Source organism: Salvelinus alpinus, chromosome 13, assembly GCF_045679555.1.
Source record: "Salvelinus alpinus chromosome 13, SLU_Salpinus.1, whole genome shotgun sequence".
In the NCBI taxonomy this organism is placed as follows: Eukaryota; Metazoa; Chordata; class Actinopteri; order Salmoniformes; family Salmonidae; genus Salvelinus; species Salvelinus alpinus.
Genome location: NC_092098.1, coordinates 555868 through 573764, shown reverse-complemented (window position 1 = coordinate 573764; position 17897 = coordinate 555868). Strand labels below are relative to the sequence as shown.

The 17897-nt window shown below is 44.2% G+C and overlaps 1 protein-coding gene across 2 annotated transcripts in view; it reads left to right on the top strand.

Annotated features, from left to right (window-relative positions):
* The window catches only part of spns2 (SPNS lysolipid transporter 2, sphingosine-1-phosphate), a 146530-nt gene that overhangs the window by 100499 nt on the left and 28134 nt on the right, over positions 1-17897 (top strand). For both annotated transcript variants that reach the window (XM_071337385.1, XM_071337386.1), the window contains exons 5-9: positions 2645-2711; positions 12335-12477; positions 12823-12975; positions 13117-13306; positions 16287-16352. In XM_071337385.1, the coding sequence (XP_071193486.1) occupies positions 2645-2711; positions 12335-12477; positions 12823-12975; positions 13117-13306; positions 16287-16352 (619 nt within the window). The remainder of the gene's footprint in view (positions 1-2644; positions 2712-12334; positions 12478-12822; positions 12976-13116; positions 13307-16286; positions 16353-17897) is intronic.

Here is a 17897-nt window from a genome sequence, read left to right as displayed (position 1 = left end):
ATGCAGACATCCTGATGACTCAGAGGTGAGGACAGACATCCTAACAGAGGTGTCCTATAGGGACCATAGACAGTTCAGACATACCAGCAGAGTACAACTCTCTACACAGATGGGTTGCCTCCCGCAAATGTACCAATGTTCTTGGCTTACACGTCTGTATGTAAACAACGTCAGTTTGGCGTAGAGGAAAAGGCGGAGTTGGGATATCCAGCTTCCCTACACCACTGCGTAAACATCCCCCGCACATTTTAAGCCCCTCCTACCCAAACCTGTAATTTGTCTGGGGAGTTGTCTGTCTGGAGAGGACCGTCCCCATTACATTTTTTTTCGACGTTAGCAAGAGTGTCCGTCATTAATCCCAGACGTAGTCACTGCTGTTGCCTAGGTCTAGATTTTCGAGACTACTTCCCCACTGCTGACGTCTCGGAGAGAGAGACGGAGTCAGACAGAGAAAGAGAATCAGACAGAGAGACAGTCATACACACTATGGAAAACAATGTGGTTGCTTCAACGTACAATTGTAAGGCAAAAAGCTGCAATAGAGTTGTGAGTTTGCTCAACAAAAATGTTGTGTTAAAATTGTGTTGTGCAAACTCACAATCCTATTGCAGCTGGTTGCCCTATATTGAATCAACATACAGTACCAGTCAAAAGTTTGGACACACCTACTCATTCAAGGGTTTTTCTTTGTTTACTATTTTCTCCATTGTAGAATAATAGTGAAGACATCAAAACTAGGAAATAACACATATGGAATCATGTAGTAACCCGAAAAGTTTTAAACAAATCAAAATATGTTTTAGATTCTTCAAAGTAGCCACCCTTTGCCTTGAAAGCTTTAAATACTCAGGTCATCTGATGCAGCACTCCATCACTCTCCTTCTTGGTCCGATAGCCATTGCACAGCCTGGAGGTGTGTTGGGTCATTGTACTGTTGAAAAACAAATGATAGTCCCGCTAAGCGCACACCTGATGGGATGGTGTATCGCTGCAGAATGCTGTGGTAGCCATGCTGGTTAAGTGTGCCTAGAATTCTAAATATATCACTGGCAGTTTCACTAGCAAAGCACCCCCAAACCATGCTTCACGGTGGGAACCACACATGTGGAGATCATCTGTTCACCTACTCAGCATCTCACAAAGACACGGCAATTGGATCCAAAAATCTAAAATTTGGACTCATCAGACCAAAAGACAGATTTCCACCAGATGTCCACTAATGTCCCTCGTGTTTCTTGGCCAAAGCAAGTCTCTTCTTCTTATTGGTGTCCTTTTGTAGTGGTTTCTTTGCAGCAATTCGACCATGAAGGCCTGATTCACGTAGTCGGCTCTGAACAGTTGATGTTGAGATGTATCTGTTACTTGAACTCTGTGAAGCATTTATTCTGGCTGCAATTTCTGATGCTGGTAACTCTGATGAACTTATACTCTGCAGCAGAGGTAACTCTGGGTCTTCCTTTCCGGTGTCGGTCCTCATGAAAGCCAGTTTCTTCATAGTGCTTGATGGTTTTTGCTACTGCACTTGAAGAAACGTTCAAAGTTCTTGAAATTTTCAGCATTGACTGACCTTCATGTCTTAAAGTAATGATGGACTGTCGTTTCTCTTTGCTTATTTGAGCTGTTCTTGCCATAATATGGACTTGGTCTTTTACCAAATAGGGCTATCTTCTGTATACCACCCCTACCTTGTCACAACACAACTGATTGGCTCAAATGCATTAAGAAGGAAAGAAATTCAACAAATGAACTCTTAACAAGGCACACTTGTTAATTGAAATGCATTCCAGGTGACTACCTCATGAAGCTGGTTGAGAGAATGCCAAGAGTTTGCGAAGCTGTCATCAAGGCAAAGGGTGGCTACTTTGAAGAATCTCAAATATTAAATATATTTTGATTTGTTTAACACTTTTTTGGTTACTACATGATTCCATATGTAATATTTCATAGTTTCAATGTATTCATTATTATTCTACAGTGTAGAAAATAGTACAAATAAAGAAAAACCCTTGAATGAGTAGGTGTGTCCAAACTTTTGACTGGTACTGTACATATATATTTTTTACAGTGCAGAGAGACATAGGCAGAAAGTCAGACACTTCCCCACTCAGACAGCCTCTCACCAAGTCATGGAGCTGAGGTCATCATCCCAACATGGGGGCTTGTTAATAATCTACCTCCGGCAAGTCAACAGACAGCAGCCAAAACAGATAACAATGCCAGGAAAAGTAGGGGAAAAAGTGTATCAGGAAGAGTACGTTGTATGACATTTCATCATTGGTATTAATCCATTATCTTTGAATGTGTGTGTGTGTGCTCTGCTCCTTCTGAAACTCATTCCTATTTGAATTCTCTCTCTCTCTCTCTCTCTCGCTCTCTCTGTGTGTCTGGCCATCCAACATCCAACCTGCTCTGCTATCAAGTGCGAGGGCTATCTATCTGTCTACCTTAGTGGGTCATTCTGGAGTAAATCGTGAATTCCTATGACTCTACTCAGCCTTTTTGTTAGAGAGCGTGATCAGAAATCGATGAAAGAAAAGGTCTATTGAATGCTATAGTGTAGATTGTGGTTTGTTTTATTGGATTGTTCTTATTCTTTTTCCAGGCAGAGATGTCTAACCTATTGTCTCCTCTTTGTTTCCTCCAGCGGGCTAGGCTACATCCTGGGCTCCAGTGCAAAGGAGGCTGCAGGAGACTGGCACTGGGCATTGAGGGTAAGACCACCATCATCACCTCATCCTTGCATACTGACCACACCGCTCGCGTTGCAAAATAAATGTACACATACATGTTATTCAATCATTGCACCGCTCACGTGCGTCAACGAGCGTCTGCGTATACAGGCGCTAAAATAGAACTTGGTTCTATTTGTGATGCTTGACGTGCTGCAAGTCCCGCCTCGCCCATCTCCTCATTGGTTTTTAGGAGCATATACCCACGTGGGTGATTGAAAGATGAACTGAGGTCCACACTCCAGTCCAGTTGGTAGTGGTAATGCACCTTAAAGTTGGTTGCCAACCGCCATATAAAGTCCGAAGAAGAAGAAGAAGCCTGAAGGAGAAGAGATTACTAGAAACAAACTCAGTTTACCCTTTTATCTATGGATTGATTGTCGGAGTAGAGGACCTTGTGCATTTCAGGTAAAATAACAACCCAATGTTTATATCCCAGGACAAATTAGCTTGTAACAGCAAGCTAGCTAGCTGAATTGCCATACATGTTTAGAGCTTTTCGACCTGTCCCCAAATGAATATAGTTGGTTCAGAGTTCGTTTTGATATTTCAACCTGCGTGTCCTGATTGCGTCTGGTGTGGAGGGACAAAATCAACATGCGCGCGATGGCACACGCAAGTTCTCCCCCGCCACACACTAGATGGGGGTTTGCAGTATGGGGCAGGGTAAGAGCATCATCATCATGACATTATCCCTCATCATCCTCCTTATTGTCGTCATCATCATCATCGTCATGTCCTCTCCTGATGCACACACTTCTGCAGGGAGCCTATAGTATAGGGCAGGGGTGAGGGGGTTTACTAGTGACATCAGTGACAGAGAAGGGGGGCTTAAGGAAATGCACATACACTCGTGCACATACTGTATACACACCCACTCACTCACACAAACACATCATGCCTCTGTTTATCTGCCTTGGCCACCTTGGTTACTCCTGATAAGGCATCGCTTGACTTAATGAAACCCTGAATGGATGAGTGAAAGATGACGACCAACGCTGACACTAGAAAATGAGAGGGTTGATTTTTATGGTAGTTCAAGGTTATTGTGTCCCAAATGGCAACCTCGTCCCTATTTAGTGCACTACTTTTGACCAGGTTCCATATGGTTTTGGTCAAAAGTAGTGCACTTAATGGGGAAAAAGGTGCCATTTGGGACAAAACCCTAAAGCTTATAGAAGCTCCTGACCCTGATCTCAGTGACTGAAAACACGTTAATGTTCCATTACCCTCTGGGTCCCTGGGGTCCTTCCTACCAGTGATAAATGAAATCCCACTCTAATGACATAACAGGGTCTCTCTAACCTGGCCACAGTCTCTTTCTTAGTGGGTTCTTTGTAGGGAGGAGGTGCATTGGGGGAGGTTTGGCCTGCCACAAAGAGACACTTGTTTCAGGTATTTGGCCCACCGAATACCCTATGGAACTCCAATAATAGCAAACTGTATACTGTTAAATCAAAAGCTCATTTTAGCAACATGAGCTAATTCATCTGACTGAATTAGTTGGATTTAAATGGAATTATGTACCTTAATGAGCCATGTCATAAAGAGGAAATTATTTTTCCTCTTGGCATACATGTGCATATTATGTATTTAACCAGGGAAGATCTCTTGTCATGGCGCTTCTTTATTGCTACATCACCACCATTGAAACACTAGGGGCCTCTGTTAAGGCGGCGCTAGTATCAAACACATGTCCCTTAGCAATTTCGACTTGTAAGAGCCAGCGCTCTGCTATTCTCCTGTCTTATATCAGCTCGCTTGTGCTGAGGGAGGTGTGGAAGTATTCGAGGTGTGTCCTTAAAACGTGTGCCAATGTGCCAATTTCAAGCAGTGCTACTGGTGATATTTAAGACTCGCCAAATGCTGGTCTTAGCGGTAACGCAATTGGTTATGGTATACGTTTTGCCAGCTGAGGCGCAGTAGCCTAATCAGTAGCCTACAACCAATGTTTTATTAAAAGTTCAATGTGGCCGTTTTTTATCTCAATATCAAATCATCTCTGGGTAACAATTAAGTACCTTACTGTGATCGTTTTCAATTGTGATGGTCAAAAATAAACAAAAATCGCTTCTTAGCAAAGAGCAATTTCTCAAGCAAGAATTTTAGTAGGACTGTCTGGGAGTGGTCTGAGTGAGAATGGGAAAACGCAAAAATTGCTGTTATTGGCAGAGAGGTTTGGAACTCTCTTATTGGTCTATTAAGTAATTTACCGCATGGGTATGTCAACATGGAAGGCCAAAACTCCCTCCCACCAAAACAGGCAGAAATTTCAAGCGGTCTTTTCAAACAGCTCTTACACTAAAAGGGTATTATCATCGTTCACAATTTCACATTATTATTCTAACCTTATAGTGTGGAAAAGTATATAAAACACAGGACAATCTATAATATAAATATCATGAGCAGCAAAGCAGTCAACAGACATTCCCATTTTCATATATATATATTGGATGTTATTTTTGGCCACACAGCGTCTATGAAAAGTTTGGACTCATTAGGCCTATGTGCGATGCCCATTGAATGAAAGGTGTCAGTGACCTGTAGGAAGTCTGTTTAGGAACATCAAGTTATTACAATAGCCTGCTTATTATTTTTCCTTTATCATAAAAAAACAAAATGCATCTTCAACTTTCATCTGTTGGACCGAACTGTCAAATCACGGGAATTCCGCATTGCTGTCCTTGGTGCTGAATCCGCTTGTAGCCTAAGCTATTTGCCTGTTCGTTTGTTTCCTTTCACGTGATAAAGGCACTAACCAGGCCATATCAAGGTGATGGTAGGATAATCTTATTATAACGTTTGTGCAATGTCCAATTGGCAAGGACTCGAACATGCAGTTCATTTTTCGAAATGCGAATGCAATGTGTGTAGATGAATATTGTTGTTGAAGCCAATAAAAAAATAACTAAATTGGCTACATGTTTGTTATAGCTAGGCATATTGTAGGGTTAGTGTATACTAATAAACTATCTTCAATGGATAGAACAAACAACCATGCCTCATGCTGAAGAGCCCTTAGGCCTACGTGTGCACACAGTGCCTTATGCTCATGAAACGAGAAATGCAATTTATGATACCGTGGTTGTGACCCAATCCTATTTAGAAATGTTCTTGTTTGTTTAAAAAAACAGATTGATCGTTTTTTGTTGGATCTTTACCCAGTTACTGTGAACAGTTTGGATGTGCGTAAAACCTTACATAGTCTAAGTTGCCTTGTCTGTATTATATTCCCACGGGGAGCAATTATAATGCCTGTAACTATATTTAGACATATATTTATCCTATTTAAAACAAGTTGTTGTTTAGTTTTTACTAGAATTTAATTCAAATGATACACTTACATCTTTTTAGGCCTCATCAATAGCCTAATGAATTTAATCTTGCTATGTTTGGCGTGTCCATGTCCAGACTGCAATTTACAGTAGGCCTAGCCTGTATACAGTGGGGAGAACAAGTATTTGATACACTGCCGATTTTGCAGGTTTTCCTACTTACAAAGCATGTAGAGGTCTGTAATTTTTATCATAGGTACACTTCAACTGTGAGAGACGGAATCTAAAACAAAAATCCAGAAAATCACATTGTATGATTTTTAAGTAATTAATTTGCATTTTATTGCATGACATAAGTATTTGATACATCAGAAAAGCAGAACTTAAATATTTGGTACAGAAACCTTTGTTTGCAATTACAGAGATCATACGTTTCCTGTAGTTCTTGACCAGGTTTGCACACACTGCAGCAGGGATTTTGTCCCACTCCTCCATACAGACCTTCTCCAGATCCTTCAGGTTTCGGGGCTGTCGCTGGGCAATACAGACTTTCAGCTCCCTCCAAAGATTTTCTATTGGGTTCAGGTCTGGAGACTGGCTAGGCCACTCCAGGACCTTGAGATGCTTCTTACGGAGCCACTCCTTAGTTGCCCTGGCTGTGTGTTTCGGGTCGTTGTCATGCTGGAAGATCCAGCCACGACCCATCTTCAATGCTCTTACTAAGGGAAGGAGGTTGTTGGCCAAGATCTCGCGATACATGGCCCCATCCATCCTCCCCTCAATACGGTGCAGTCATCCTGTCCCCTTTGCAGAAAAGCATCCCCAAAGAATGATGTTTCAACCTCCATGCTTCACGGTTGGGATGGTGTTCTTGGGGTTGTACTCATCCTTCTTCTTCCTCCAAACACGGCGAGTGGAGTTTAGACCAAAAAGCTCTATTTTTGTCTCATCAGACCACATGACCTTCTCCCATTCCTCCTCTGGATCATCCAGATGGTCATTGGCAAACTTCAGATGGGCCTGGACATGCGCTGGCTTGAGCAGGGGGACCTTGCGTGCGCTGCAGGATTTTAATCCATGATGGCGTAGTGTGTTACTAATGGTTTTCTTTGAGACTGTGGTCCCAGCTCTCTTCAGGTCATTGACCAGGTCCTGCCGTGTAGTTCTGGGCTGATGCCTCACCTTCCTCATGATCATTGATGCCCCACGAGGTGAGATCTTGCATGGAGCCCCAGACCAAGGGTGATTGACCGTCATCTTGAACTTCTTCCATTTTCTAATAATTGCGCCAACAGTTGTTGCCTTCTCACCAAGCTGCTTGCCTATTGTCCTGTAGCCCATCCCAGCCTTGTGCAGGTCTGCAATTTTATCCCTGATGTCCTTACACAGCTCTCTGATCTTGGCCATTGTGGAGAGGTTGGAGTCTGTTTGATTGAGTGTGTGGACAGGTGTCTTTTATACAGCTAATGAGTTCAAACAGGTGCAGTTAATACAGGTATTGAGTGGAGAACAGGAGGGTTTCTTAAAGAAAAACGAACAGGTCTGTGAGAGCCGGAATTCTTACTGGTTGGTAGGTGATCAAATACTTATGTCATGCAATAAAATGCAAATTAATTACTTAAAAATCAAACAATGTGATTTTCTGGATTTTTGTTTTAGATTCCGTCTCTCACAGTTGAAGTGTACCTATGATAAAAATTACAGACCTCTACATGCTTTGTAAGTAGGAAAACCTGCAAAATCGGCAGTGTATCAAATACTTGTTCTCCCCACTGTATCAGTGTGAATGCTACAGCCTACAGTGTATTCAGTAAGTATTCAGACCCCTTGACTTTTTCCACATTTTGTTACGTTACAGCCTTATTCTAAAATTGATTAAAATGGTTTTATTCCTCATCAATCTACACACAATACCCCATATGACAAAGCAAAAATAGGTTTTTAGAAATGTTTGTAAATTTATTCAATAAAAAACTGAAATATCACATTTATATAAGTATTCAAACCCTTTACACAGTACTTTGTTGAAACACCTTTGGCAGCGATTACAGCCTCGTCTTCTTGAGTATGACGCTACAAACTTGGCACACCTGTATTTGGGGAGTTTCTCCCGTTCTTCTCTACAGATCCTCTCAAGGTCTATCAGGTTGGATGGGGAGCGTTGTTGCACAGCTATTTTCAGGTCTCTCCAGAGATGTTCTATCGGGTTCAAGTCCGGGCTCTGGCTGGGCCACTCAAGGACATTCAGAGACTTGTCGCAAAGCCACTTCTGTGTTGTCTTGGCTGTGTCCTTAAGTTCGTTGTCCTGTTGGAAGGTGAACCTTCGCCCCAGTCTGAGGTACTGAGAGCTCTAGAGCAGGTTTTCATCATTCATCTCTGTACTTTGCTCCGTTCATCTTTCCCTCGATCCTGACTAGTCTCCCAGTCCCTGTCGCTGAAAAACATCCCCACAGCATGATGCTGCCACCACCATGCTTCACCATAGGGATGGTGCCAGGTTTCCACCAGACGTGACACTTGGCATTCAGCCCAGATAGTTCAATCTTGGTTTCATCAGACCAGTGAATCTTGTTTCTCATGGTCTGAGTGTCCTTTAGGTGCCTTTTGGCAAACTCCAAGCGGGCTGTCATGTGCCTTTTACTGAGGAGTGGCTTCTGTCCCGCCACTCTACCATAAAGACCTGATTGGTGGAGTGATGCAGAGATGGTTGTCCTTCTGGAAAGTTCTCCCATCTCCACAGAGGAACGCTGGAGCTCTGTCAGAGTGACCATCGGGTTCTTGGTCCCCTCCCTGACCAAGGCCCTTTTCCCTCGATTGCTCAGTTTGGCCGGGCAGCTAGCTCTAGGAGGAGTCTCGGTGGTTCCAAACTTCTTCCATTTAAGAATGATAAAAGCCACTGTGTTCTTGGGGGACCGTCAATTCTGCAGACATTTTTTAGTACCCTTCCCCAGATCTGTGCCTCGACACAATCCTGTCTCGGAGCTCTACGGACAATTCCTTTGACCTCATGTCTTGGTTTTTGCTCTGACATGGACCTTATATAGACAGGTGTGTGCCTGGTTGTCCAATCAATTGAATTTACCACAGGTGGACTCCAATCAAGTTGTAGAAACATCTCAAGGATGATCAATGGAAACAGCATTCACCTGAGCTCAATTTCGAGTCTGATAGTAAAAGGTATGAATACATATGTTTTTTATATTTCATACATTTGCAAACATTTCTAAAAACCTGTTTTCGCTTTGTCATTATGGGGTATTGTTTGTAGATTGATGAGGGAAAAAATCAATTTAATCCATTTTAGAATAAGGCTGTAACGTAACAAAATGTGGGAAAAGTCAAGGGGTCTGAATACTTTCTGAATGCACTGCACTGTATGTTTAACAATGTATTTCCATATTGAAGCAATGCAATTAGAACAATGTGGACTGAAAACATATCATATTTAGCTAATATGGGGCAGGCTATTTAGCTAACATGACTATAATCTGTAGCTGGAGGACCACTGCTCTCTCCAGGAGTGAAAACTATAAAACAAGTTTGTCTAGTACTGTCTTTTGCTAGCTAGGGCCATCTACTTTCTTGACTTTTCCTACTAGCACTGACTTTGCCGATAACTTCTTGATTGAGGGAGAATAGACTTACTTGCGGTATGTGGTTGTCTCACCTAGCTGTCTTAAGATTCACTCACTAACTGTATCTCGCGATTGATAAGAGCATCTGCTAAATTACTAAAATGTCAAATGTAAAAATGCTATAATAGGCTAACATTCGAATTGGAGTTGATGACAATGCAGTACATAAAAGACTGTGAATACACAACTTGAAGCAACCACATATTTAGCCATGGAGCACGTGCTGATTGGCCAGTGAGGGGCCTCGACACACCCACAACTTGTTTATTCATCAACACCCAGCCCTTTCGTGCCACCGCCAGCTACTGCGCCCATAATTCTGTTTCTGAAAATAGCTACAATATTTCTGACACACCCCCAAACCCTATAATACTACCGCCAGCGCTAAGGTTTACTATTGTGTTAGGTTCGTTCGAGCCCTAGAACTCCTATTCCCATAATTGGATTGCATAGTTCAATTGAAACACTTTAGGACTCTTACCATAACATTTTAACAGTCAGATAGCACAGTTAACAGATCCTACAACAGCCCATACCAGTAGTCCTGGAGGAGGCCTCTGCCATGAGTCTGACCAGTTAAAGTCCTTACGTGACAGCTCCTCCTCACATTAACATTTATAGGTCGCCTGACATTGAAAACAATCACCAAGGACCGAATGTTACGTGGAAAAATTTAAGGAGGGCATTTACCATCCCTTCCAGAACACCAACATATAAAATATTGTTTGACATGACAGCTCTATTGCCTTGGGTAAACGGGAAATCCATTTGTCCCGTTGCTTTGAGGGAGTAGGAACATGTCTGGAAAACTAAGTGTCGTGGGGATGGAGGGACATGAGGATTGTTCCAGTCAAAGTTGTCACGCTGACCCTCCAATAAAGAGAGAGAGAGAGAGAGAGAGAGAAAAAAATGATTAATCACCTCCAGTCGTCCATTGCTCGGACAGAGAAAAACAACAAACACATGAAAAGCCTTTCTTACCAGAAGCCATATCCTGCTTTGAGGAAAAAACACTTTGCACCGCTTTCCGCTTGTTTTCCACTCCCCGGAGCTGCTCAGGACTGGCCGCCTTCCTGGAGGTGTGGAGGGAGGGAGGGAGGGATGGAGGGGGATATAGAGAAGGTAGAGAACTAGCAGGGAGGGAGAGATAGATAGCGGCGTTGCTCAATAGTTAACCCACGTACCTTCACATACTGGGCAGGAAAGGGGTGTGTGGTTAAGGTATGTACAGTACTATAGTGAGAGAGAGTTTCTGAATAGTTACCCTCTAACCCTCAAGATGGATGGATAGAGGGGATTTAGGAGTAGTGGCGAGGACAGCTAACCCTCGTACACTGGGCCTAACCCTCCCAACCCTCACACTCTTGGCAGGAAAAATGGATGAAAGGAGGGAGGAAGATAGTTGCTAGACAGCTAACCCTCCCACACTCGGCAGGAAAGACCTACTAGGACCTGCAACCTGACCCTTGACCTCTTGATTACAGCGAGGTATTCCACTGGCATAGCGTCAGGGTCGGAGGCCATAGTGACTTACGAGGCCCCGCTTTCATATCAATCAATAATCATATGATAACAAGACAAGAATGTGCACGTGGACTTGTGAAAAACAACCTGTTATTTGAGATTCTGTCTGTCTGTGGTGTTGTCCTTTTACGGCTTCATGCTATCCACTGAGGCGCTACAGGACTGGCTGTGGCACTGAGGATGTATCATAGCATTAGATGGAACACTCTCATGTGACAGAGCAGAGGAAACAGTCTTTATTACTGCTAACACCTCAGTAGGCAGTGATACAGTCCTCTATACTGAATTATGCGGTAAGGCTGCTGCAGATGTTATATATTTGGAGAACATGAAAAGATCCTACGAGAACATGCTCATGCACTCGTGCTCGGGCATGCACACAGGCAGGCGCGCGCAAACACACACACACACACACACACATACTGCATCGGCCGGCTGGTTCCGAATACAGATGTGCCTCTACAACAAGCCGTAAAAAATATTGCGGTGGATTTAATCTGGCAGACAGAATTGGTTTTTCTTCCATGAATACTGCGTGTATTCTCACCTCTTTCATGTGGGCAACCCAGCCTAATGACAAACAACTCCCACAAACACACTCTCTCTCTTTGTCTCTCTCTCTCTCTCTCTCTCTCTCTCTCTCTCTCTGTCTCTGTCTCTGTCTCTGTCTCTGTCTGTGTGTGTTTGCTCACTGCAGTGAGCCTTATAAAAGATGATGGAGATAATAGAGGCTTGCCAGAGAGACTAGTAGCTGCAACGGCACATATCACACAAAGAACTGAGCTCTCAGAGTGGAAAAAGACTCCATCCCCTAAACACACACAGAACACTATCAGACCTAGAGGGCTTGTACAGGACACCAAGCATATCGCAAGACACAATAGGACCGCTCTGCAGTCACTCAACATGCACTTATAAAAGAGCTTGTTATTTTGACATTGCAAAGTAGGTACCAGACATCCCTCCCACATTTCCTTACAGCGCTATCCTGTATCTGTGCCTTTTATATGTGTCTGGTATTCTTACAGGCACAGTAACTTCCTCATAAGCCACTGTGTTGTGTGTCTGTAGGCTTCAGTATGGGATGCCTGTCCTCATAAGCCACTGTGTTGTGTCTGTAGGTTTCAGTATGGGATGCCGGTCCACATATGCCATTGTGTTGTGTCTATAGGTATCTCCAGTGCTGGGGATGACAGCAGGGACCCTGATCCTGTTCTTCGTGCCTGAGCCAAAGAGAGGCCATGCTGACCAGCTAGGAGGGCGCATCAAACATCGCACCTCTTGGCTCTGTGACATGAAGGCCCTGGCCAAGAAGTAAAACCTCAGTTAACCTCCATTCATCTGCTGTACCTTTACTTATCTATCTATCTATGTGTGTGTGTGTGTGTGTGTGTGTGTGTGTGTGTGTGTGTGTGTGTGTGTGTGTGTGTGTGTGTGTGTGTGTGTGTGTGTGTGTGTGTGTGTGTGTGTGTGTGTGTGTGTGTGTGTGTGTGTGTGTGTGTGTGTGTGAGAGAGAGAGAGAGAGAAAAAAATACTGCTAGATCAGATAAAAAAAATATTTGTTTAGGCTTTCCTTTTGTCCTTCAGCATCTGAGATTGCATACTGCAGGTAAATAAATAACTATCTAAAATGGTGTTGTGTGTGTTCCTCCCTTCTAGCCGTAGCTATGTCTTCTCCTCCCTGGCGTCTGCTGCCGTGTCGTTTGCCACGGGGGCATTTGGCATGTGGATCCCTCTCTACCTGTTCAGGGCTCAGGTGGTACAGAAGACTGCAGAGGCCTGCACTAAAGACATCTGCAGCAGCAAGGACAGGTCAGAGTTTACTCTTGAGTTCTCCGTTTTTTTTCACCTGATCTGATTCATTTATAGCCTCTTGCTGTCCAATAACAATTCGTTACAGTGATCTGAAATGTATTTGCTTCTCTCCCACCTCTCCCCCTGGTCTCTGTGCAGTCTGATCTTTGGTGCGATCACGTGTGTTACGGGGCTGTTGGGGGTGGTGATCGGGGCGGCCACCACCCGCCTGTGTCGTCAGAAGACGGAGCGGGCGGACCCCCTGGTGTGTGCCGTCAGCATGCTGGGCTCAGCCATCTTCGTCTGCCTCATCTTCGTTGTGGCCAAGAAGAGCATCATAGGAGCTTATGTGAGTGGTCTAGTTACAAATCTGTCTTTACTCACAAACATGTATCACGCCATTACTGTCTTCGCTTCAAACATGTATCATACCATTACTGTCATCGCTTCAAATATGTATCATACCATTACTGTCATCGCTTCAAATATGCATCATACCATTACTGCCTGGGCCTGTATTCATAAAGCGTTTCAGAGTAGGAGTTCTGATCTACGGAGTTTTTTCTAGCCACTGTGCTTCTACACTTACTGTTTGGGGTTTTAGGCTGGTTTTCTGTATAAGCACTTTGTGACATCTACTGATGTAAAAATACCTTACTTAATACATTCGACTTGATCAGTTTCACCTTTTCCGATGATCCTGAATACGGTTATATGGACAGAGGAGACCTGAGGGTTATACTACAAAGCAGGATCGACCAGCTAACTTGCCGAAATATTCTGGGGGGAAAACGTCTTATATTGTAGAAAGGTAAGCTTGAAATGGGCATGGTCTAATTGATTGAACAACCAAAAACACATCTTCTAAGTTTAGCTTTCTTAATAAACCGGGAAAATCAATAGTTATTGCTGGTTGTCGATCAAAGTTAGCTGACTAACTGATTGAACCTGCTTTGTAGTATACCCCTCTGAGCCCAGATCAGCACTCCTACTCCGAGACTCTTTGTGAATACACGGCCAGACATTCCAGTGGCACACAGGGTCACATTCTCTGTCTGGAAGACTGTGCAAACCAACCTGTTTATGGGAATAGGGATATTTTCCATGTCCGTCATTATTATTGCTCAGGTTGTTGAAAGTCAGTTCCTACTCTTTTGTCTCCGATAAGAGCGAAAAATGTGTTCTCCGTGAGTCACACACAAAAAAAATGCCACAGTGCATTGTTCCTGTCCGGAGCGGCGATTGTTAAAAGCTGCACTCTTTCCTGCTTTACATGGCAATTAAACACGCAAACACCCTGTGCATTCCCACCGCGGCACCGCGGGCCCCTGGCCTGTGGGTCCGTTTCCTTTTGACCTGAGAGACACAGTATAAACCCCTGGCGTTGACAAAGATGGCTAGCCTGGTCCCAGATCTGTGTGTACTGTCTTGCCGACCCCCTATGGCCAGTGTTACGCATATGAGTTGGCAAGACAGCGCAAACTGATCTGGGCCTGGGCTAAGAGATGGCTTCTTTCTGAGGACAGCCATCCCAGAGTAACCTAGACTAGTCATTATTTACAGACCAGTGTGCCTCTTTGCCTGGCTAGGTGCCTCCTGCCCATTTACTGGGCCCTGTGTGGGTTCATATGAAGTCAACAATCCCAACAGGAGTTCACTTTTACAGGTCAGGAGCAGGTCTGCCCTACATTTTTATGTGTCAGGCCTCCATAGAGAGGTAGCATATTTCAGGGAGATATGAGGTATGATACAGGCTTGGAGTTCTAGGCAGTATTCATGGCTGATATATCCAGACAACTGTACATATTAAATATCCTCTTGTTTAATGCTGGCTGTTACTGTGACAACTCAAGTTACATTGCTAAGCACTGACAGATGTGGTGTTGAAGATAGTGACACCCCAGTGGTGTGAGGCAGGGCACAGCAGCCATGTCTGTCTCTCTGTCTGTTTGGGGTGTGATTTGGAGTCTAGATCCAGACAACTGTTGCCTCACAGGCAGGCTGGCCGGCTGATCTGAGGAGAGTTCGTTTGAGGTTCTGTTTCTGTTTCCCAGGAGGCTGTGTGTCAGTCACGGTGTCTGAATGGCAGTTTAACAGTCTGCACTACTTCCAGACCCAGAGTGTCAATCTAAACCCGTGTGTGTGTGTGTGTGTGTGTGTGTGTGTGTGTGTGTGTGTGTGTGTGTGTGTGTGTGTGTGTGTGTGTGTGTGTGTGTGTGTGTGTGTGTGTGTGTGTGTGTGTGTGTGTGTGTGTGTGTCAGTTGGACATAGATCCTCCATTGCCCACCGCGATACATTGGATTCTATCGCAACCAAATCTCTCTGGATCCATTACTAGAAAGCGTTTGTGTCGCCACACAGCCTTGCCAGCTGCTCAGGGCTTGCTTTGATTACAGATGTCAGGAGACTATGTACACATTCTCCTGAATGTCAAGTCCCTCTATGTTATTCAATATCTGTATTTTAAGTTAGCGTTACAAAGTGAGAGCCAGGGATATGGACTCGATGGTTGTTAATTTGTGAGAGCCCTTGTTGAGTTGATCTGTTGTTGTGAGACCAGAAGAGTGAGAACATTTTGTCCACTTGAGGAATATACACTAGCCTCGCTGACAGACATTTACAGAGACTGGCTGCGTCCCAAGTAGACTCCTACATTCCTAGAAAAAAATAAGTATTATCTAGAACCTAAACGGTTCTTCGGCTGTCCCCATAGGAGAACCCTTTGCAGAACCCTTTTCGGTTCCATGTAGAACCCTTTCCACAGAGGGTTCTACATGGAACCAAAAAGGGTTCTCCTATGGGGATAGGCGGGGAACCCTTTTGGAACCCTTTTTTGTAAGAGTGTACTCCCTAAATACGGCACTACTTTTGACCAGGGCCCGTAAGGCTCTGGCCAAAAGTAGTGCACTATAAAGTGAATAGGGTGCCATTTGTGATGCAACCACTTTCTCCATACCATTCTGCACTGGTTCCCTGCTCAGAGGTCAAACACCTAGGCTCGCATCCCAAATGGCACACTTCCCAATATAGTGAATAGGGTGCAATTTTATACTTAACCCCAGTTCAATGGCAGAGAATGAAGCAGTCCATTCCTGTATAATGTGAGCAGAGCGTAATAGCATGTTTTCAGACAGACCACAGCAACTGGAGCATTTTAATTCCCTGTGTTTTTCCGATATCTGCAAGAGAAGAGACACCTTTCGACTTTCGCTTTTTTCCACTCTCGTTGGCTGTGGCCTAGTCCGTGCAGTGTGAAACTCAGATCAGACAGTCCTAATGGTTGGTATTTAATATCCCTCTTTCTTTCTTTCTTTCTCTCTCTTTTTCAGGTCTGTATCTTCATAGGGGAAACGCTGCTCTTTCTGAACTGGGCCATCACGGCGGACATTTTAATGGTACGTACTGAGAGAAAAAACGACACTTATCCTCTGTTGCCTACCACTGGAATCTTCTAATACTACACTACTGTAATAAATGGTGGTTATCTCTTCTGGTGCCATCTGAGTTTCTTATTTTGAGTTATGAAATGCGTGACTGTAACAGGGACGGGGGAGCTTGTATATATCGGATGGGGCTCAGTCGTCGTCATAATTATGCCCTTGACCATGCATGATGCATACACCACTCGTGGAAAGACAAAATGCATGGGAGAGCTCTTTTTCGGACAGGCCAAATACTACTTAATTGAGCTTGCCTGGTGCAATGGAGCCAATACAATCGTCGCAGAACTGCAAATCCACCCATCTGGAACTCCAGGCAGGCTAAATGTTAACACCACACTTATTCGAAAAGGTATCAAATAGCATTTGAACCCAAGTCCCAAGGCAATGATCGAGGAGGGTAGCTTCGAACTTGTTTGCACGTGTGAGCCAAATGAAATGGGACTTCCTGTGAAGTGAAAGGACCAGCCAGACTCATGAATCTGCCAGTTAGAATAGACACACTGGTGAGTTAGCTTGCAGAGGGGAGGGGAGAGGAGAGGAGAGTCCGCTGCAGAGCAGAGGCCCATACAGCACTTACTGGACTACTGTGTTAGACACACATGCACACACACACACAGTTCTAATCTAACTGGAGATGACAAGCCTGGAGGTCTTTGGCAGTGAGGTGGACTGAACTTGCATAATTGAGGTCTCCTGAAGTTGTTGTTGTTTTACTATGGATGGACGTATGGATAGCAGTGGAGGCTGTTGAGGGGAGGACGGCTCATAATAATGTCTGGAAACCATGTGTTTGATGTATTTGAGACCATTCCACCTGTACCGCTCCAGACCTTACCACAAGCCCGTCCTCCCCAAATAATGGGCCTACCAACCTCCTGTGATGGATAGATCCGTCCTTCTACATCCCTAGTCACCACTTCTGCCCTCGTTTCAACTCGCTCTCCATCTCTCTCTGTCACGTGATGATGTGTTATATCGTATGTTATACCATGGTGCTTGCCTACGGAGCTGTGAGGGGAACGGCACCTCCGTACCTTCAGGCTCTGATCAGGCCCTACACCCAAACAAGGGCACTGCGTTCATCCACCTCTGGCCTGCTCGCCTCCCTACCTCTGAGGAAGTACAGTTCCCGCTCAGCCCAGTCAAAACTGTTCGCTGCTCTGGCACCCCAATGGTGGAACAAACTCCCTCACGACGCCAGGTCAGCGGAGTCAATCACCACCTTCCGGAGACACCTGAAACCCCACCTCTTTAAGGAATACCTAGGATAGGATAAAGTAATCCTTCTAACCCCCCCCCCTTAAAAGAGTTAGATGCACTATTGTAAAGTGGTTGTTCCACTGGATATCATAAGGTGAATGCAGCAATTTGTAAGTCGCTCTGGATAAGAGCGTCTGCTAAATGACTTAAATGTAAATGTAAATGTATGTGATTGAATTTGGACCTTGACGATATATATATTTTTTCCATACGTGACGGTGAAGCTAAATAAATGTC